Source organism: Berghia stephanieae, chromosome 5 (assembly GCF_034508935.2).
Source record: "Berghia stephanieae isolate SIO BIC M18660-M18661 chromosome 5, UCSD_Bste_1.3, whole genome shotgun sequence".
Taxonomy (NCBI): Eukaryota; Metazoa; Mollusca; class Gastropoda; order Nudibranchia; family Aeolidiidae; genus Berghia; species Berghia stephanieae.
The window spans coordinates 70,381,749-70,405,731 of NC_088364.1; the positions used below are offsets into that span (position 1 = coordinate 70,381,749).

General features: G+C 35.7%; 1 protein-coding gene across 8 annotated transcripts in view; it reads right to left on the bottom strand.

The window, feature by feature from the left end:
- The window catches only part of LOC144973525 (nephrocystin-4-like), a 77,363-nt gene that overhangs the window by 20,204 nt on the left and 33,176 nt on the right, over positions 1-23,983 (bottom strand). For 4 of the 8 annotated variants that reach the window (XM_078916043.1, XM_078916041.1, XM_078916048.1 and 1 more), the window contains 11 exons: positions 23,658-23,786; positions 21,270-21,454; positions 19,126-19,184; positions 16,657-16,803; positions 15,246-15,439; positions 14,223-14,377; positions 12,834-12,972; positions 11,052-11,276; positions 10,000-10,163; positions 5,765-5,851; positions 2,106-2,198 (listed from right to left, as the gene is read on the bottom strand). In XM_078916043.1, coding sequence (XP_078772169.1) covers positions 2,106-2,198; positions 5,765-5,851; positions 10,000-10,163; positions 11,052-11,276; positions 12,834-12,972; positions 14,223-14,377; positions 15,246-15,439; positions 16,657-16,803; positions 19,126-19,184; positions 21,270-21,454; positions 23,658-23,786 — 1,577 coding nt within the window. The remainder of the gene's footprint in view (positions 1-2,105; positions 2,199-5,764; positions 5,852-9,999; positions 10,164-11,051; positions 11,277-12,833; positions 12,973-14,222; positions 14,378-15,245; positions 15,440-16,656; positions 16,804-19,125; positions 19,185-21,269; positions 21,455-23,657; positions 23,787-23,983) is intronic. The other 4 variants (XM_078916045.1, XM_078916044.1, XM_078916046.1 and 1 more) reach the window with 3 other exon arrangements.

Consider the following 23,983-nt stretch of genomic DNA (forward strand, 5'->3'; position numbering starts at 1 on the left):
CTTCTAGAAAAAATTAAAAGGGAAATATATTGTGTCCCAAAAATAATCAGATATAAAACATAATATTTCATCCTATAAACATTAATTTTTTTTCAAAAGGATAATTTTCTAAGACCAAACATCTCAGACAGTCTTAAAATAAAGACGCTTATGTCTTTACTTCTCTACCTGTTTCTTCCTCAGCTCAATAAAAAACTAATTTAAAGTTATTGATTTCCAAGAATAAAACAAAATCACACATTGTTTCACATGATATTATGTGTCAAATACAATAATAAAAATCACAACAAAACACAGACATAACGAATCGAACAATTTTTTTTAATTGAAAAAAAAAAAACAACAAAAAAAACCTTAAGTGAAAGCAAAACACACTTTCTACATGTGTAAACTGTTATAATATATCCCTTGTCTTCATCATATTCCAAAATGCATAACGCTGAAATTCTATTTTGGGGGCTATCGAAAGAAAAAGAGATTTGTATCCAAAAATTGATAGTTTGATGCACATTATCTCAATATCAACTTCAAATCAATAGGTTTTTAATTTTTTAATGTGATTTGAAAATAAATTGCACACCCTTTATCTTATAATATATATTTGCTTTATCGGCTTATTTGATGACATATAATCACAATGCCTTATGGACCTTATAACTGATAAGAGACAGATTAAATAATTTCGATTTAATTTATCAAATTGCAAGCCATCACCATCAACAACACACAAAATTGTTGTTTTTTTAATCAAGAAGAAAAAATATATTTCAAAAATATAACAATACTATTCTTTCAAAAATAATGAGAAGGAAAATTATAATAAAAATAGTAATAAAAATAATAATAATAATAATAATAATAATAATAATAATAATAATAATAATAATAATAATAATAATAATAATAATAATAATAATAATAATAATAATAATAATAATAATAATGATAATAATAATAATAATAATAATAATAATAATAATAATAATAATAATAATAATAATAATAATATGATGATGATGACGATGATGATGATGATGATGGATGATGATGATGATGATGATGATGATGATGATGATGATGATTATGGTGAGGATGCTAATATTATGATTAAATTATTTTTAAAAAATAAATAAATGAATTTAAAATAAAAAAGAAATAAATACATAAATGGATGAATAAATAAATTGATTTACCAACTGATTAATACTTTAAAATAAGAACCCTCCCCTTTTCATCTTCTCACTCACACATTCGCTAAGGATTTCATTTAAATTCCATTTCAATAATGAAAAAGAAAAACCTCTCTAGATGTTAGTTACATTGAGTAGAAAACACTTTGTGATTAAATAAAATTCAATACAAACAGTAAAGTAAGTGATAATAAACAAATTGAATCCTACACGGGAAAACAAACTCTTGTCAATGATTATGAAAATAAGACTCTCAAACGCTATGTTGCATATTGCAAAATGTGACCCCCCCCCCCCGGTGATGTGTTTGAGTATTCAAGACGCAGGGAATATAAGTCTAAATATTCAGAAATGCAAAATTCTTTTTCTTTTTTTTTTAAATTCAAGAAAAGCATAATAATATATATTATGACCGTCCACCTCAAAACCGTATTTTATTTATGGCTTACACACCATCAAATTTATAATAAGAAATTTGTATAAAGATGCAAACTTGGGTTACGTCTTATTCACACACACACACACACATATATATATATATATATATATGTGTGTGTGTGTGTGTGTGTGTGTGTGTGTGTGTGTGTGTGTGTGTTTTATTGAGAAAAATTTTTTTTGTTTCTACACATTACAAACATTAAAGATCTCATAATTTGGTTTTAAAATCATTTCTTGATATCTGGCCCATTTCGAATATCACAGGACTAAAGCGGTGAGTCGCGTATAGGGACCAATTTTAAAATATCTAGCATCTGACATATCAAGGATAGCACCAGCATATCATGTTGGGTTACATATGACTCTAATAACAGTTGAAAAGCCGATAATATTAGGAATTTCCCGTGTAGCACTCGCTCGGTGAAATGACATGAATCAAAATTCAAACACAAAATGTCAAAATCTAGAAAATCCCACATTGCCGCCGCTTGCGCATCCGTGGCAGCTCTAGCCATTTGGGGTTTGTGTCCATGGAAACCTACACTCAGATTGGAGCGAGGACTTCTCAGGCTGAAATTGCGGATGAAGGTTTTAAACATACTTTACAAATAAATAAATAAATAAATAAAATAGTAAGACATGGAAAGAAAATAGACAAAAACATAAAAGACAGTATAATGATGATCAAACGTCTCTAACTGGGTCACTGGCATCAAAATCTGCATGACCAAAAAACAAAAAAAAAATAATAAAATAAAATAAAATGTTACGATGATAGGATTGAAATGATAGTTTTTAGGAAACAAGGGAAGATCATATTAACAGAAGAACTTTTGATCTGTGTTTGTTTTTGTTTTTAAGGGTTTTACGGCGCTTGCAACACATTTAGGTCATATCAGCGCCAGTAAAAAGGAAGAAAATTGGATAGTCAAAAGTTCTAGAATTACAATTAAAGCACCCAAGAAAAAGTAAGACAAAGGGGAACTGATAACAAATAGGGATCAGATGTAGATTCCAAGAGCATACCACCAATGTATTTAGTTTGAAATCACCTACAAGTCTCATCCAGATACAAGCACAAAATCCAACAAAGAGGAACACACTCAAATGCTTACATTATACATTCAAAATAAAAATAATAATACATAACAGAGAGATGATTTACAAGGAAAAAAATATCATCTCACAAAACAATAACTATGCATTTGACTGTTTCCCTCCCAGCTAGGATTCCGGCCAGTGCCAGGACAAAACCAAGTAATCTCATTCCGAGACAAAGACAGAAAGCATGTTGGAAAACAGATATAAGGGGATAGAAGACACAGTATGTACCTCCCTGCCCGCTATGGGAGGTCAGGATCCCCACCCAGTTTTGATCTGTGACTGTCATTTGTAGATCTTTAGTTGTAAAAAAAAAAAACCCTGGTTTTTATTGTGATGAATTTTTTAAAAATATGAAACATCAAATAACTAAATCCTGACAAAATTTATATTTTATATCAAAGACCATCAGTCATATTGGCAATCTATTCGATGAATAACTTTATACAAATTACAATGCTTATTAATACACTTTTTGCTAGCAGGCTGGACTTTTGCGACTCCCTTCTCCAGGAGCTTCCAAAGAGCTTGACCGCAATGGTTACAAAAAAGGGCAGCACGAATTATCGCCCAGACAAAAAAGAATGAGCATATAACCACCGATTTGGAATACTTTCATTTTGCTGCCCGTGGAGAAGAGAACTGATTATAAACTTGCATGTCTTGCCTTTAAATGTTTTCACAACACTGCTCCAGACTATCTAAAATCACTCTCCACTGTCCATATTCCAAGTCGCTCACTCAAGCCTTCTCAGTATCATTTGAAAGAAAAATCCCTATACTAAATTTTCTAAATAACCTTTTGACTTTTCTTATCCGGCTATGTGGAACTCATTAACAACCTAAACAAGAAACTGTCAAATCTTTGATATCTTGTTATTATTTAGATCTACCTATCACGTGACTTGCTGATATACACTTTTTTCTGTATTTTTTTTTTTTTTTTTGTGCCTATGATTTGTGTGTTGTACAATTACTCTCACTAGCCATTTTAAAATTTATTTTTTTATTGCTATTGTAAAGCAACACTGAGCATAGTTAATGGATATTAGTGCTATAAAAATTACCCATTACATTACATTACATAAATCTGGAATGCGACTTGAAATCTATCCCTTTATCCAGATTACATTTTGTAAAGCAGTTTGAGCATTTTGTTGTTTAAAAATTTTTTTTTAAACTATCCCGGAATATCCCAAATTTTCTATTATTTGTTTTTCATGATAACAGTTTTTAAAGTTATGCAAAGCCAATATGTTGCCTTCAGCTTACTGTTTGAAATCCATCATATTATCTAGATAAATTATTTAAACTGAGAAGAAACTTTGTCTCTTTGAACATTTATTATTCTTTAAATTCTCACGGATAATCTTACGCAGCTGATTTCGAAAGCTCAGTCTCAGGTGAAAAGAAATACACAAACATAATGTTATTTTAACATCAGCAAAGAATATAAAAGGTATTTGAGGCAAAGTGAACATGTATCAAAAACTTAAGATAATCACCAAAAAAATCAAAAACACACAATGTGAATATTGGCAATTTCTAAATTGCATATAAATATGCAAAAAGAGGTGCAGAGTGAAAAATTGTCCAATAAAATACAAAAACAAAATGTAAGTAAAATTGAAGAAAAAAGAGAAAAAAATTATCGTTCTCTTTATATTTTTTTTATAGGTAGGGTTGTGAACGAAACTAGTTATTTCCTCACAATGACAGATTTGCCTGCTTGGAATTGAACACATTCGTAGTTTCCATGGATATTGACATAGTAGACACTAAAACTACTTTTTAAAATTACCAATTTGTCCTTAATACGATAAAATCATGCTTTGAACTCCTTTATATACTAGCTCAGGGAAGAAAACTTTGATTTCAAAAAGTTTATTGGATTAAAGATCTTTATGTAATTGTCAGTTTGAAACCGAAAACTCGTAATTCTACGAAATTTTCATAGTAGTTGGCAGGTCGGCAATGATCATAATGCTTGCTATGACGAGGATCAAAGTGTCAAATCGTTGGCAGAATGAATCTTTTTAAACCCCTAATCATTGGCTGAAGATGAATTTTAGGCTTAAATCATACATAAAACATGAACATATTATCATAATCTCAGTGCTAATCCTCGATTTGAGGTATTGAGGGAATGACACACGCTTTTGGACCTGGTTCGAGTCCTGCATTACAAAATGTGACCCACCATGTCAAAACGGTATTGTGTTGGGAGGACTCGGGACTCTAAAAGTGAATTTTTAGAATTAAAATGAAAAGAAATACCAATGCTCAGTTTGTTTTGTTGTTTGTTTGGGGTTTTTGTTTTTGCGATGTAAGAATTGTTATTCCGGTCTCCCTTTGGAATAGACCCTAGAGATAAATTTCCCCTATGGGATCAATAAAGGGGATTTTATTTTATTATTTTTATTATTATTTTATTTTTATAATGAGATTTGAACTCAAGGACCTCGTCTTAATAAGCACGAAGTCATTAGCACTAGATCAAGTCCACAAAGTTTAAAATCCTGTCCAAAATCGAATAATTCTAATGAATTTTATTTATCTTAAAATATAAGAATGACTTGGAAACCGCAAATAACAAGCGTTTTAAGACTCTTTAAATTGAAGTAAATAAGAGAAAAAGAATACAAAATGTATATTTATAGAAACAGAGAAATAAAATTATTAACAAGTGTCTTTACTACTGAAGAATATTTTTTTTTAAAATGATATCATCATAACAAAAAATTTGAGAAAATGGTGTTGTGAACAAGTTGCTATGATTAAACAGATTTTAAAAATATTGTGGTGATGAAAATCTGAAGATATTTAAAAAAAAAAAAAAAAGCTCCAAAAACCGTGAACAGATTGCAAGGGTTCAAAACAAGCAATTGCTCTGTGATATTTGTAAACATGAAGGCGGTATAAGAAAAAAATTTAAAAAGTAGAGTAGAAAAAAAGAGAAAAAAAAAAAAAAAAAGATCTACACAACAAAAACATTAAAAAATCAAGCCGAGACAAGTGAATGAATGACCTCTGACCTCTGATGTGAGAGGTGACTGGAGCTACTACTATCTCCCAGGCCTACAGCAGTAGCTCTTGACGATGAGAAACTCGGTCCGGGGTGGCTGAAAGGATCACATTCCGTTTGGTTTGAGTCTGTCTAATGTTTGTGTTTATTTTTATTTTTTAATTATCTTTTTTTTTCTTTTCTTTTTTTGTATTGTTTCCCCACTTATAAGAAGCATATAATAAAAAAGTAAAAAAAGATAATATTTTGAGATGTGTTTTTTTCATTGCCTTCACTTAGTAACTTAGGATTTGCATTTAAAAAATAAATCATAATCTAAGGACCCTTAAAATAATAAGAAAAAAAATGAAAATAGCAGCTTAAAAACAAACTAACAAACCTAGCAGGGAATGTTTTATACTCATACCTTCTTCGGCTGACAACAAAAACTATTCCATTAATAAATGTTTGTTATGGTCTGAATCAATTAAATTCATTTTCCATGCTTTATTCCGTAATTGGGGTCAGGCACTTTAGAAACGATATTTAATTTACATCACCAATGTGATAGTGTGTAGTGTAAATCTAAACTACTTAACAAAAACATTCCATAAAAGACATGTTATTTCAATAATTATAAATTAAACAAATCAAATTTAAATACTTATGATGTAAGATTAAATATACGCCTGTGAAAATATTAAAGCAAGGAAGTTTCTTTCTAACAAATTCTATCTTTTTCTGCTGAAGCTGTAACATATTCGTTGGAAAGACTGGAAAAATAATTGTCAGAAAGTCTTGACATGCAACTTATCTGCCCTCTAAAATCAAAGAGTGAATGAAATTTGTCAAAAAGGTAAGCTGTAATATTAGGTCAGCTGCGACAAAAAAAAAAAAAAAGAAAAAAAAGTGAAACAATGTGATTTGGGGAAGTTGTTTCATTCAAAGATAAAGAATGTAAGACCACTATCAGGGATTAGGAAGTTTCAAAGATATAAATTAATTAAAAGAAAGAAGATGAAAAAAAAAAAAGAAAAGTGAAACCTATAATGGTTACGCATTCCCGCATGAATAATGAGTATAAAAATATAGGGAATGAGATTAGCGAAGGGTAGCGTCCCTTGATTGGACATCACCCATAGTCTGTGATGAAACCGGCGGAAAAGTTGTTAGAGAGAGAACGTCATGTTGGTTGTGCGCATGCATCTCTCGTCCTCGCTTCCGGTGAACGCGGCTTGAGACACTTCAAAACCAAATTGACGTTCTCTCTGTAAGGTGACGTCCAATCAAGGGACGCTACTCTTCCGCTAATCTTATTCCCTATAAACAGTGGAATCCGTATAAAGTCATCACTCTTGAAGTCAACATCTGCTTAAAGTCCCAAATTTTCTGTTCCTAATCTAAGTGTGTTCCATTGATAATGGATAAAGTCAACCGTGCTTAAAGTCAACTTTTCTTTCTGGGTTCGGTGGTGTTGGCTTTATCAGGATTCCACTGTAATTCAAACACAAGCTCAAAAAAAAAAAAACAATTTGAGAGACAACAGGTGTACTAATATTCTGGAAATGTAGAGAATGATGAGGGGGGCTGTCTGAGGCCTGGGATAAAAATTCTAATGGAAAGGTGAAAATGGAAAGACTTCGAATGGGAAGAGTATAGACAATGGACGTTTCAGGTACAAACCCTTCATCAGCAAAACTATATATAATAAGCAAAGGAATATGTTGAAAACAAATAAAACAAAATTTCCTGAGGACTGGAGTCAAATAGTTGAGTTATAAATGTGTGATGAATCAAATGTATTCCAGTCTCAACACAGTATGAATAACAATGTAAAATTGAATGCTTCAATTTAATATACGAAAACAGATAAAATGGATGTTTCGGGTTTCCCCTTTATCAACAAAACAGGATGAATGAAACACTACAGATGAAAATCATCTGTACTGTTTCATTCATCGTTGTTATTAATTTCTTCGAGCTTCGAACAGCAACATTTACACAACACAGTATGATGTCACAGTGACAATGGTGCTAAAAATTGATTTCATGGTAAAAGAGCTGTGCCCCACAGCGTCAACGCTGTATTATGTCGGGAAGAACTAGGTGCAGAAAAATGAAATTATAACCACAAATATACAAAAGTGAATAAAACAGCTTAAAAAAAAACAACAAAGACTTCAAGTCTATTCGTTATGGCAGAGAATAAATACGATTTCTTGTATTGTAAAACAACCCTCGGTTATGTGGTCTAGTGGTATGACACTCACTTTCGGAAGGGAAGGTCCTGGGTTCGAGCCTCGCTCGGCGCATAGTTGAGTCCTTGGAGAAGGCTCTTTACTCACATTCCCTCAACATACTCAGGTATAAAATGAGTACCTGGTTGTTAACAGCTTTGTCTCTGTCTGAAAAAATTGTAATATGGCCTGACAGGCGTCATGTCCCGTCCTATATGTTAAATGTTGCTGTTGGGCCAGGGACCCCTTGTAAAGTGCTTTGAGCACATTTAGTGGATAAATATAAAAGCTCAATTTAAAAAAAAATTTTTTAAAGAACCCTCAAGAGTCCTATTTCTCATCATTTCTATTTTTAAAATTCACTTTTCGTTGTCTGATTCATCCCGACATAATAGTGTTATAATACAGTGGGTCATAAGACATTGGGTCATAAGACAGTGGGTCATAAGACAGTGGGTCATAAATAAGAAATTTGGGTCAAGTTTACAGGTTAAATCACTGAGAATAAAAATAGTTTCATTCAATGCATTAGCCCAAAATTTCATTTTTTTTTTGTTTTTCTGATTAATATAAATTTATGTTCACTTTTTGGACAGCCGCTCCACTCAACCATAATAATGTTTGATGCAGTGAATCACATATTATTTGCTTGCCTTTATCAGAATTTTAGTACTTACGAAACAGTGAAAATGGCTTTGTATGTCATTACATTTTGTTTTATTTGTTAATTGTTTTGCTAACGAAAGGTTTGTACCTGAAACGTCTATTTTTGTACTGTTCCCCTCAGAAGCCTTTCCATTTTCGCCTTTTCGTTAGTATTTTTACAATCCCAGGCTTCAGGCGGCCTTCCTCGCTCTTTTGTTTTCCAGAATAGTAGTAAACCTGCTGTCTCAGGTAATCATGATACAATTCCTTTCTTTTAAAATTTCATGTTTAATAAGCACCATATAGTGATTAACAAAAATGGATAAAATAGTTTTTTAAAAAGAACAAAATACCAAACACAGAACATTTTGGGATCAAAACCCTTCTTCAGCCAACAACAACAAAAACAATGAAAACAATACATTTCTAAAAAACAACCGATCAACGACAGAGAAAAATTTGGTATGCATATCGAATATTTCTCTGTCGTTGATATGGTTTTTTAGCAATATATTTATGTTTTCATTGGGTTTTTTTGTTGTTGGCTGAAGAAGGATTTTGATCCTGAAATGTTCCGTCTTTGGTATTTCGTTATTTTGTGAAGCTGTTATATTCATTTTTGTTTGTTACTTTTTTATAATCCATAAGTTCTAGCAGCTAAGTATCACTTTGACATGATATAATAGTTGTATGATTAAACAACACAAGACTTGTCATAATCAAAGCACAGTAGATTTAAAAAGAGGGGTACAGGAAAACATACAAGGACAAGAACAAGAACGGTTATGAAAGGAGAGTTCTAATTTTCCTTTTATCAACTGAGAGAATAGAGGTTGGTTGGTAGAAAACAAACCGCTCGTCACTATTGTTATTGTTAAATTTCAAAATCTCTTATAAACATGGTGAAGAAAATGAAGAAGGACTAGAGCCCGCAATGCATTGAAAAAAAATAATAATTAAATAAAATTCACAATTCCCCATGGCATTGTTAGATGCTGTTGCCCTGGCATTCCATGAAGGAATATAAATAATCCATCAAACAAACATCTGATGTCAACAGGAATCACCCATGTTGTCCAAAGTGAGCACATTTGGTGTAAACCCTCTCCTTACCACCTGCAGCAAAATCGTCACATTTGTTACGATACAATATTATTATACATTTTTCTAATCCAGATTTATTTTGTACATCAAAAACTTTGAAGAATGATCTTTGTTTAGTTAATAAGAACATAAAGTTGTTTTGTAGAGAGCTTGTTTGAGTTTAAAAAATCAATTTTTCTGCTGGGTAAGCCTGCCATTTTGGGAAAATACTGAAAATGATCGGTAAGGAGAGTGTTAATAATAATAATACAACACATTAAGTTTGCGTTAAAACATTTACCTGTGTTTTCCAGCTGGAGGTTTCTTTGCCATGGTATCGCCTGCTGCCCCTGCCCCAGTCTCCCATAGCATTCCTTCACTGGGGTCACTCCGTAGTGACCCAGCTGACCCGATCCCAGGATATGAAGGAACAGCCAACGAGTATTGACCCGTCATTGACCCCTCCTGTAATAAATAGGGGGAATCATTTGTTAACCGAATTTTATTCTCTTTAATCACATGAAAATATTCATAAACATTTCACGCAAGATCTGAACCAATGACATTTTGAGTAAGGAAGATACTGCATTAACATGTCCAAAGTCTAGATAGATAACGTGAGTTTTTATATAGCGCAATATCCACTAAATGTGCGCAGAGCGCTTCACAAAGGGTCGGACAGAGACAACGCTGTTACCAGCCAGGTACTCATTTTACACCTAAGTACGGTGTGAAAATGTGAGTAAAGAGCCTTTTCCAAGGACTCAATTATGCACTGAGCGAGGCACAAACTCAGGCCCTTCCGATACAAAAGCGAGTGTCCACATAGCGGCACATTTAAAAGATAAAGAGACATTTCATATATGCTTTAGGTGGACTGGCAGGTTGAACAGCAAAAATATAATAAAGGTAATGATTTGAGCAAATGAAAATCAAAAGCTCTGCTTCATTTAGACATTCAAAACAAAACAACAAAAAAACAAAAACAAGACACAAATTATGTCCTACTCAAATGGATCAACATCATAATCATCCCAACTCCATCAATCTTCATCATCATCATCATCATCATCATCATCATCATCATCATCATCATCATCATCATCATCATTCACCACCACGACCACACACAACCATCGCCCTCATCGTCTTCATCATCATCATCATCATCATTCACCACCACCACAAACACACAACCATCGCCATCATCATCTTCATCGTCATCAACATCATCATCATCATCATTCACCACCACCACCACACACGACCATCGCCATCATCATCATCATCATCATCATCATCATCATCACCATCATCATCGTTTCTTCCACATGAGACAGCCGAGATACTTACACCTTCCCTACACCATCTAAAGGCCAGAAGTCCACCGGCAGCCATAGCCAGGTTTTGATCCTGCATGCTCGTGGTGGGAATCTTATATACCAGGGCATCATCAGGGGAACGAATGGCTCCTCCAACAAGAGCCATGGTTATGTCAAATGTGTTTGGATGGAGTAAAGGCGTCCAAGAGGCCCATCGGATGCTGATAGTGCGAGTGTGGGCCCTGATGACACTCATCTGAACAGGGGGAAATGGAAAAGAAATAACATATTTACACCGAAAAATAATTTTTAAAAAGAAGAAAATATTTTTAAATTATAATTTTAGAATAATTCAAGCAAGCAAAAATATTTTTCTCAGCACTTTTCATTGCCTCTTAAATTGTTTTTTCCTTTGCAAGTTTTAATTGATTTACACAAAATATTGGTATACAACAAAAAGTATTTATAACGAGTGTATGTTATACAGATATTCTTAACTGAATGTGAACAGAGAAAGTTATAGAAATGGCAAAATAATATAGGATGAAATAGAACCCTAACCACTCCCCTCTACCCCAAACGGGGTGAATATTAATTCAGAAAAATGAGTGGAACGAGCACTTTTCTACTCACTTAATTTCTTGTTCTACCCCAAACGTGGGCATTTATCTTGTAAATTAAAATGTTAAAGTCTATCAATATATTGAACAATACTGGAAAATGTAGGGAAAATATCGTATTATCCCTATTTAATGCATCAACCATTATAAACTCTAACCAACCACTTTGCCACACTCAATCCTTTAAACAACTTGCTATTTTTTAACTAATTTAAATAAACATGTACTTCCTCAACTGGTCCATACAGTCATTGATGGGCTGATAGCAAGTCAATTAGATACTCTTCAACAGTCGTAACGTCACTTCCTTCCTAATGACGCATGGTAACTTAGTAACCTGGCTCTAAACTATCAGAACAATGGTGGACGCCCGTATGAAATATTTCTCCAGCGAGCATAAAGGGTATCCAGAGGAAAAAAAAACCACATAAATTTGATCATGTTTTGACTTTTACACATTCTGATCACAAGGCATATGAAAAGTTCTAGCCAGCATGAAAAATAAAAAGTAATGATTTTCTTTGTTTAGAACCAAGATGGCCGCCGTTGCCGGGTGGTGTGACATCAGACTATTGAATCGTATTGGACACAAACTTATTGTTTTATTTACACTGACTCCACAACGCTACAGGACCAGAAAAATTGGTTGACTTTAAGCAAGGTTGACTTTATCCATTGTCAATGGAACATCTTAGATATTGAACAGAAAATTAGGAACCAACAAGAGATGTTGACTTTAAGCAGAAGTTGACTTTAAAAGTGTTGACTCTATACGGATTCCACTGTATCAGATTATGGCTGTGGGTCACAAATATATAACAACAATAAAAGTGGGCTGGCAAACCCACTCCTTTCCCACACTCAATCCTTTAAACACCTTGTGATTTTTTTTACTGTATCCATTATCAATGGAACACATTTAGATATTGAACAGACAATTTGGGACCAACAAGAGATGTTCACTTTAAGCAGAAGTTGACTTTATACAGATTCCACTGTATCAGATTATGACTGTGGGTCAAAAATATAAAAATAATAATAAATAATAAATAAAATAAAATGATGAATTTATATAGCGCTTAAACATCCACATTAATCGTGCTCTGCAGCGCAACAACAACAACAACAACAACAACAACAACAACAACAACAATAGTGGGCTGGCAAATCAGAACCAGATATCCAATCCTTACCCTTCTAGCTTGTGGAGACAAAGGTTCCCCTATAACGTATTCCAAGGTGAAGACAACAGCACACATTGGATCCTCTAGCAACTCTTGAATTTGCACACGATTCTTTAACACCAGAATGGAGGAACTAGAACTCTCAGCGCTGTGGAGATAAAAAGATAATATAAATTGAAAACTCTCTCTCTCTCTCTCTCTCTCTCTCTCTCTCCCTCTCTCTCTCTCTCTCTCTATCTCTCTCTCTCTCTCTCTCTCTCTCTCTCTCTCTCTCTCTCTCTCTCTCTCTCTCTCTCTCTCTCTCTCTCTCTCTCTCTCTCTCTCTCTCTCTCTCTCTCTCTCTCTACCCTCTAGAAAAAAAACCCAAAGAAAATTTAGCTTTTATATAGGGCAATATCCACTAAACATGCTCAAAGCGCTTTACAAGGGGTCCTTGGCCAACAACATTTAACATGTAGGATGGGACGTGACACTTTTTAGACGCTATTACAATATTTTTTGGGGGAAAGAGACAATGCTGTTAACGACCAGGTACTCATTTTACACCTGAGTACGGTGAGAGAATGTGTGGAAAGAGCCTTCTCCAAGGACTCAACTATGCGCCGAGCGAGGTTCGAACACAGGATCTTCCGATCCGAAAGCGATTGTCATACTACAAGATCATATGGCCGCAGTCTAGCCCCCATTATCCCTCAATACACATCTACACTCCTCCCTCTCAACATGATTTCTCTCTTAGCGTGAGATATTACATACATATTTCTATCGTCTTTTCCCGCGTTTTGTAGAAGAGCAGACCTCCCAGTTATATTATGAAAAATTCGTAGAAATATAAAAAAAAGTTTCAGCATTATGATTATTAGTATTATTATTATTATTATTATTATTATTATTATTATTATTATTATTATTATTATTATTATTATTATTATTATTATTATTATCATCACTCAAATTTCAGACTTCATGAGCATCTGTAAGTCATTAAAACTTATTGAAGATAACAAATTGATGCCAGCTAAATAATTTTAAGGATTTTTGAAGTGTTATTTAACTCACTCAATCCTAGAGATTTTTGCTACTTTTCAAAATTGGAAAAAAAGTATTAAAAATGAGCATGTACATCGATAGATAGATTTATTCAACTATCATTAACATGTAAAAACTAACAACATTAGCTTTGATACTACGCCCATAATTTGTCTCAGAACAATGTAATTAAATAGGCATGGGGCAAAAGTAACCTGGGTAAACTACGGATATAGTCGGTGTTAGGGTTGTGTGAGTTAAATCCTTGTAGGTGTTAATTGTTGAGTCTTAAAATCAACTATAACAACTACACTCCTTCTTCTTCTTTCTTCTCTATTTCTTTATCCAACCCCTCTCTGTCTCTCTTACCTGGAAGAACCTGTACTATTTCGTCTGATATGATAACGACTGCTTCTTCTTGCAGATGGGCTTGCTGTTGGTTTTTTACTGGCAGCACCAGACTGTACATCCAGCTGAAATGTGCTTGGCTTTTCCACATAATTCCAGCCATTGTGAACGCCAACCTATTTGGAAAGATTGAAGCAAAATAATGAAAGTTGTCATTTAAGCAATTCCAGACACCGTCATAAAATTATAAAAATAAAAATAAAATTCCCTTTATTCATCCCGTAGGGGAAATTTGTGTCTAGGGTCTATTCCAAGGGAAGACTGGAATAACCCAGGCGTCAGCCGCAGTACAGCACCACAAATTGAGCTTGGGCAAGGTAACTTGCTCAGGCCCACACAACACAGCAGCGAGTGATCGAACTCTGTACCTTTCGGGTATGAAGCAAAGACTGTACCTCTGAGCCACGTCGCCCCGAATTAAATAAAACATGGTGTGCAAAGCTCATATAATATGTAGACTTCGTTGGAGTATTGATCTGCCGATCGTGAAAATCGAGACTTTAGAGGTTTGATCCGCCAACCATCCATATTCAGTGTAACTCCACTTATAATAATCACATCACTCACTTACCCCAAACGGGAACACAGTTAATGTGAAAAGAAACGATTATTGTTTCATTAAACTAAAGATGTAGAAATTTCTTTGAATTGCGTTGCACAATAAAACAACAATGAGCGCTTTTCAGTGCCTTCATCATTATCATCAACATCATCATCATCATCATCATCATCATCATCATCATTATCATATCCTATGTATTCTGAGAAATATGCACAATATTTCCGATAATAAAGACATTTTTGAAAATCATCATCATCATCATCATCATCATCATCATCATCATCATCATCATCATCATCATCATCATCATCAACAACAACAACAACATTATTGCCATCCAATCAATTGGGCTACCAAGCAACATGCTACCAATGAACAATATTTTAATCTTTAATAAAGCTTATTTGTGTAAGACAAACTACCTGCAACCTCCTTTCCACAATGGACACATGCATGGAATCCTGTGTCTTGGACTCCCTCAAGGATCTGTCCTCTGCCATTAACTGACAGAGTTCCTCCTCAAACTTGTCCACGTTTGGCTGGAGTTGAATATTGAGACCTTCAATGACAATGGGGACTTGTTTCTGGATCTTCGGCTTCTTGAACTGATCTCCACCTAATGGAAATGAAAAAAAAAAGTCAGGATATTATATATTTATATATGTCAGTGCATGACATAATCAGGCGGAAGGTGAAAATGTTGGATTTTCATTTTTTTGCATTTTCTGAAAGAATATGCTCCCCAGAGCAATTAAATCTTTATTTGAAGTAAATCGGATCATTTTCATGAAGTTATGGTCAGCTGTATAATGAAAGGTATCCAGCAACTTTTCTCAAATTTCATAATTTTTCAACTTGACTAACTGTAAAAAATATTAAGAAATTAAATCAAGCTTTGATATTTCCCGAAGATGTACAAAAAGGGTTGATCTAAAAATTTATGACAAGAACTCATATTTGATAAACATTGAACTTCTAACTAAATTTGGCAATATCTCAGTTCAAACCTTTTCACCATCCGACTGATTATGTCATTCACTGTAACAATATATACTTTCAGTTACAAAAAAAGTGTTGCCTAGTAATAAACCAGAATATATGGAGTGCATCGGATTAATTGATTTCTGAGATAAGAGTAGTCAGATTGTTAAATTTAAAATTTTGTATATTTGATTACAAAAGTAAGTAAAGTATCTAGCAATGTTTATTTTAGAAAGTAATTCTTGTCATGATTCATCAAAATATAACCTGTCTTCAAGGTTTCATGAATATAAAGAGTATTATTGCATGTCGCCTATTTGCAATGGTGTTGTTTAGTCGTTTTGATAGCAAGAATCGTTTATAAAAACCTGGCATGCATGGTAAATATGAAATTGTAGTTTTGGTTTACTTCTGGTGTCTCTCATAATTAAGCAGAGCCATAAATAAATAAATAAAATTCCCTCTATCTTTTTTTAGACATTTGTCTTGAGGGCCAATTCAGGGGGAAGACCTCATCAAAAAGGTATCAGTCAAAGCACAGCAAACCTGCAAATTGAACTTGGGTAGAGTTACTTTATACCGGTCACAAGTGCAGTGGAGAGGGAAATGTGGTATCTTTTTGGTGCTAAGCGAAGACCATACCACTTTGGGCACACTGCTCCCCAATTAAATCTCAAATCTTTCTTCTTTTTTTTTGTTTTTTTTTTTTTGATTAACCAATTGCTTTCCTACTAGATCTCAAACCCTTTTTTTTTTTTTTGGGGGGGGGGGGGGGGGGTGTTAACATACATTCATTGGACACTGACCCAAACACTGCTGTTTGTGGTTGTAAATTATTGTGAATTTACTCACCCTGCACATCTGCCATCCCAGGGATAATGTCGTTACTATCCACTAGCGTATTCTCAGGCAGCAGATGCATGATCTTCAACAATGGTTTATGGGACATGATGGTACAGCTCAGCTCACTGCCTTCCACTGGCGTTATCAGCTTGTTACCTGGAGGCGGAGGATGTTTAACACATGGTTAAGATTTGAATACACATAAAATAGAGCTTTATATAGTGCAATATCCACTAAATATGCTCAAAGCGTTTTACAAGGGGTCCCTGGTCAACAGCAACATTTAACATGTAGGACGGGACATGACGCCTGTTAGGCGATATTACGATTTTTCGGACAAAGACAACGCAGTTAACGGCCAGGTACTCATTTTACACCTGAGTACGGTGAAAGAATGTGAGTAAAGAGTCTTTTCCAAAAACTCAACTATGCACCGAGCACAAGGCTCGAACCCAGGACCTTCCGATCCGAAAGCGAGTGTCATACCACAAGACCACATGGCCGCACATCAATTATAGTCGAGATTGCCAATAAAGGTTTTTATTACCATAAGCGCAATAATGAAATCAGTATTTTCTTTATAAAATCTGAATTTCATGAGAAAATTTGCATCAAATGTACAATAGATTTCGATCTTATTGATTTGTTGGGGGGGTTTTTTAATAGCCATTTATACATGTCTTGACAATAATCCTGAAAAGAATCTCGTCAAAAGTAGATAGTGAGATTTCAGAACAGCAAACTGGATTCAAAAAGAACAGTGGCACCAGGGAGGCAATTTTCGACCAATTTTCCTGTCAGAAAAATACTTAGAGTTCCAAAAAGACATATATGCCTGTTTTATCGACTACTCAAAGGCATTTGATTCTGTTAGTCATCACAAACTTATCCAGGACCTTGTGGCAATAGGTGTGGAAGAGAATGATGTGGCTCTAATCGCTAATCTGTACTAGCAGCAAAAGGCTCAGATAAAAGTGCAGACAGATACAACAGATGCAATTAAAATCAAGAAAGGAGTGCGCCAGGGATGTGTTATGTCTCCTTGCTTGTTTAATTTATACACAGAATCTATTTTTCGGCAAGTAGAAACAGCACAAGGGTTGAAGGTTGGTGGCCACAACATCAACAATTTACGTTACGCTGATGATACTGTCCTGTTGGCGGAAAGTAAGGAAGACCTACAGAAGCTACTTTCAAAAGTGAACGAAGAGAGTAAAGAAAAGGGGCTGTTCATGAATGCAAAGAAGACAAAAACAATGGTGATAACAAAAAAGAAAGAGCCCATAGACATAGATATAGAAATAGAAGAGTGTCCAGTGGAACAAGTAAAGGAGTTCACGTACTTGGGGCAGTTGGTAACATCCGATGCAAAGTGTGACAAAGAGATTAGGAGACGAATAATGCTGGCCAAAAATGCGTTCATGAAACTAAAGCCAATCCTCACCAACACACATATCTCCATCAGAACACGAATGAGATGCACCAAATGCTATGTGTGGTCCATTTTCTTTTATGGTTGTGAAACATGGACACTAACCGCACAGAACAGAACAATGTATTGAAGCTTTTGAGATGTGGACGTACAGGAGAATGCTGAAAATACCTTGGACAGCAAGAAAAACAAACATCGATTGACCTAATAGGCCAAAAACAAAAAGAACTTCTTTTGACTGTGAAGCACAAAAAGCTGTCATATTTTGGACATATGCGAAGACATGATAGTCTCGAAAAAAGGATAATGGAGGGAAGAATTGAAGGAAAGAGAGGCAGAGGAAGACAAAGGAAATCCTGGACAGATGGCATCAAGGAAGCTACAGGACAGCGCATGGCAGACTGTAACGAGGCTGCAATGGACCATGAAGGATGGAAGGCCATGACATCCGACCTCTGGAAAGAGATGGAACCCGGGTAAGTAAGTAAGTAATACATGTCTTGTGTCGTTGGTTGACAAAAAATATTTTCATTAACCTCTCCCTGGAAAAACCTGGATCTGAATGGGGAAAAAAATTTCAGTTAAATATACATGTATTGATTTTACCTATATACCCTTGTATGTAGCAGGCATGTGTAAGAAGCCACCAGTTGAAGTCGCCTCCTGTTTCTTTTGTTTAAAAACCGTTTTGAATTTTGAACTACATTGCAAGGTTTTGTTTTCATGTTTATAGTTTAGTTGGCTATAAAAAAGATTCCTCTCTAACAAAATTTCCCAACAAAAGAGACTGTGTTGAGCTTTTTAAATACCTAAGATTGTCTTTATTTTCCTTCCAGTGTTGGGATTTATGTCTTATGGTTATCCTAGTTGCAATTAACTAGTTTCCTATCCAAAGATTAGCAAGCAATTGCTATTGTCTGTTTTACGCTATAGAAACCAGGATAAAGTCTCGATCAATGGGCCTAATGGCTTCGAAGGTCTACTTAACATTTTTTTTTTTAAACGCTAATGAACAATCATCATAAATATCAGCAAAGGTGTCTTACTTTCCAGTGGTTCATCCATATAGTAAAGAGCTCTTGGTGATCCATGATACATTTGTAATCTGTTTGAAAAGAAAAAAAAAATTGAAAAAAAATTAAATTTTTCCATTTTTCCGTTTACATATATACATAATATTTTCCTATTATGAAATTCCTGCTGCCTAAATGCTAATGTCACAGTTGATTGAGAGGAATTCATTGGCAAAGGAATAGAATTGCAATGGATTCATTCCAGCAAGTTTCAAAATTATACAAAATATCTAATTAAAATTTCTTTTTAAAAGAAAAGAAAAATATTCCTTTTAAATGTTCCAGTGGAGAAAATGACCTTCTGAAGGATGCATTCAAAGAAAGACTGAAATGACTTTTAAGTGTCAGCTAAATGCAACGAGACAAAAGAAAGCTGGACAACACAGCCCAGAGCTGTATGACATAACTGGCACTTCCAGGTTATGAAGTAAAGACCAGATAGCAATGCCATACTACCTCTGAATGGGCTTGGCGTGACATAGGTGATCTAAGATATTTTGTATAGTTACGGTTTCTGGGACAGGTGTGGAGAAGAGACGGAATAGAAAAGTTGGTAACATCTGGGATGATCGAAGGAAAGAGAGCTAGAGGAAGACAAAGAATGACTTATTTAAATAACTTAAGAATGGCCAAATGTGAATTTAAAAACAACACAGATTTCACGCGCACCGCAGAGGATTGTGATTCGTGGAGACAGCTGACCGGCAATGCGCTCAAGAGCACAAGCCATGATGGATGATGATGAGGTGGTCTGTGCTTAAACAACTATGAAAGTAGTCAGGTACGATCTTTAACATTGCTCTGACCTGAAGAAAAGGTCTCATGTCTAGCTAATAATTCATAGGGATTAAGGCGTTACATAATTGGAAAAAGTAACGAACAAAAATGAATATAACAGCTTCGAGAAAAAGAACAAAATACCAAACACAGAATTTTTTGGGCTCAAAATCCTTATTCAGCCAACAACAAAAATAGTAAAATTATTTACAGGTCACTTAAAAACAGACGCTAGAGAAAAATATTTGTCGCAACTGTCCCCAAGTAAAAGGATCTTGAAATGTAAACAAAAGATTAATTAGATAACTGGAAAAAGCTTTTCACACATTATTTTATCCCTATTGTGTCTGGCACAAACGTAAACATTAAGGTCCCCTGGTGTTTAACCTTCCTGCTTCCCCCCTTCCCCCACCCAACATATTGGGGGAAAAAACTGCATTTTAGATCCAGTATGTTAAATGCAAGTTGTCCACAAGGATAAATGAAAACATTAGGAAATTATAACAAATCATTGATAAGCGCCATATACATGAGGCTTAGATAAAACATCAATGTTATGCTTGACATGAAAAGGCCAAAAATTTAAGCTAATTTGCAGTGCAGTGGAAATATCTTAGTTTTATCAGATTCTCTGAGTTGAATAATGACAAATTAAAAACAAAAACAAAAAGCTAAGAAAGAAACTTCAAATGAGCAACAAGATAGCCCCTCAGTGAGGGTAAAATTGGTATTTGATGGAAACTTAGTAGATCCTTTCCCAAATTCTTTAATTAATCTACTAAAAGTGGTCATCTTTTGAGTTGGAACACATTTACAATAACAACCACTTATTAAAGCTTCGTGTGAACTTTTCATCAATCGTGACCCACAGACTCAAAACGGTATTATGTCCGGGTTTGTTGTTGTGTTGAAAACTGATATTGAATTTATCATAACATTTATGGAACTTAATAAAGATTTCGTGTTTTATCGGGAAGAAAGGATATTAGAGGGTATTTTTTAAATTGCCCTCCACCCCCACCCCCAATAAAAAATAAAACAAACCACCGAAGAAAAAAACTTTTAAAAAAAGGACATAACTAAATATTTACCCCTGCCCCCCCCCCCGCCAAAAAAAACATTTAACCCCCCCCCCCCCCCACCCCCAAGAAAACAACAACACCCAAACAACATTTCATATTTCCAACCATTTGGACTTAAAATTTACTCCTTTTTTCTCATCTTGATCTTCACAACCTAGACTAATATCAATTTGAGGCGAAAGATCATATTTTACTATACAAAAAAAATATTTAATTTTTTTTTTAAATAGCCAAAGTTAAGGGCTATATTTGACTTACTTTTGTGTCTTGGGCTGGATCCCCCTGGAGGAATCCGGTATGTCTGATTCGTAGCTGAAAGGGTGCAGGAACCCCCAGCCACAGGACACACGATTGGGTCTGCCATCGGGGCCAACGCTGTGTGCCACGACCTCAAAGACCACTACGATGTTGGGGTTGGTGATGCTGGTGTGGAAGTACAAATTCTGTGGAGTGGTCAAGTGAAAAAAATAAAATAAATGACTGATATGGTGTATCAAATAGAAAGGGGGGGGGGGGGGGGAGGAAGAGAAAGGGGTGTGTGTGGGGGGGGGGGAATGACTGATATGGTGTACTCCAGTGTATCAAATAGAAAGGGGGGGGGGGGAGTAAGGGAAAGGGGTGTGTGTGTGGGGGGGGGGGGGATGACTGATATGGTTTACTCCAGTGTATCAAATAGAAAAGGGGGGGGGGGGGAGTAAGAGAAAGGGGTGTGTGTGTGTGTGGGGGGGGGGGTGACTGATATGGTGTACTCCAGTGTATCAAATAGAAAGGGGGGGGGGGGAGTAAGAGAAAGGGGTGTGTGTGTGTGGGGGGGGGGGGAGATGACTGATATGGTTTACTCCAGTGTATCAAATAGAAAAGGGGGGGGGGGGGGAGTAAGAGAAAGGGGTGTGTGTGTGGGGGAGGGGGGGGGAGATGACTGATATGGTTTACTCCAGTGTATCAAATAGAAAGGGGGGGGGAGTAAGAGAAAGGGGTGTGTGTGGGGGGGGGGGGGGGGGATGACTGATATGGTGTACTCCAGTGTATCAAATAGAAAGGGGGGGGGAGTAAAAGAAAGGGGTGTGTGGGGGGGGGGGGGGGAGATGACTGATATGGTTCAGTGTATCAAATAGAAAGGGGGGGGGGGAGTAAGAGAAAGGGGTGTGGGGGGGGGGTGACTGATATGGTGTACTCCAGTGTATCAAATAGAAAGGGGGGGGGAGTAAGAGAAAGGGGTGTGTGTGGGGGGGGGGAGATGACTGATATGGTGTACTCCAGAGTATCAAATAGAAAGGGGGGGGGGGGGGGAGTAAGAGAAAGGGGTGTGGGGGGGGGGGTGCACACTTTGGCCAGACTTCAATGGAGGGTGGAATAGAATGGAGGGGGTGCGCAATTTGACCAAAGAGGTGGGGGGGGTGGGGAGGACGCAATTTGACCAATCCAGAGGCGATGTACGGGGGGGGGGTCGCATTTTGGGCGTTTTATTTTCTATTTTTAAGTATTTATGTATATAATGGTCTTCTTTCAATCAAGTATACTGCTGTTAAAATAAAGGGTATAGAGAGTATCTTTTTAATCAGCACATTTCGCGGGCTTAATTTTAATAGAAGGAGGGGGGGGGGGGGGTCGTATTCTGGGCATATTCTATTTTTTAGTACTTATGTATAAAATGGTTTTCTTTCAATCAAGTATACTGCTGTTAAAATAAAGAGTATAGAGAGTATCTTTTTCATCGGCAGATTTCGTGGGCTGAATTTTAATAGAAGGAAGGGGGGGGGGGAGGGACGGAGGTGCGAATAAGCTTCGGGTGGGGGGAGTGGGGGGGATGGCGCTGCGCAAAAATTCTGGAAAATAGACTGGGTGGGGGAGATGGGGATTTATTTGATACAGTAGAGTATCGTACATTGCAATGCAATCGAACAAATACGAACCAGAGCAGTAATATGTATTAATGAATAAAGAAAAATAAACGGATTTAGATATCTTGAACCGCTACAACAGACGACAAAGCGTGGCAAAATGACAATATTTTGAAAGTGCCTAAACGACCAATACATGAAATTACCTCTTGGTGATATTATGCTATTCGACAAAATAAGAGGAAGCCATCCAAGTTTATGGTTCCCCGCTCTAGAGTGGGAGGCCCACTTTACTCGTTCAAACAATCAACAATGAGACAGAGGAATAACTTCACATTTCCAATGAAAGAAAAATACTTTGGTCCGTAAGATCTTCAAAATTGAAGTGAGAGTAAAAGGGAAGAGGTAGAAGAAGAAGCAAGTTTATGCCATGTGGAATAAAAAATTTACTCCTAGGCGTGCAAGCCAAGCCGCTTGTTAGGTTTTCTGATTTGTACAAACAGTAATAACATTCATATCATTATAATACCCTTTGTCATGTACTTATTCACTCCTAGTCGATTGGGGTAGTGTATGAAATGTTCCTTAGTGAAGGAACGACACCGTTTTATGAGAGAGAGAGAGAGAGAGAGAGATAGAGAGAGAGAGAGAAAAGAGAGAGGGAGGAGGGAGAGAGAGTGTGTGTGTGTGCGTGAGGAAAGATAGGTTATAAGAAAGATTGTGCGAGAGAGAGAGAGAGAGAGAGAGAGAGAGAGAGAGAGAGAGAGAGAGAGAGAGAGAGAGAGAGAGAGAGAGAGAGACTTACCTTATTATACTGTAGTTTCGAACTCCTGGCAGCAATGACGGGTCCGACCCATTGCCGTCCAAAGAACTGTCTGTATGTGATATCGTAGAGGGATACACACACCCCATACTCCACGTTGGATTGTTCAAGCTGGGAAGACATAAAGAAGAAGATATAAATAAAATAAAATATAAAAAAAAACAATGTAAGAGGAAAGTAAGAGGGTGAAAAGAAACTAGAGGGAAGGGAAAGAAGAAGAAAAATGGAAAAAAAAGGGGGGAGGGGGCTAAGAATGAATAAATTAAATGGAATGGGAGGAGGAGGAGGAGGGGGGGGGGGGATTGTAG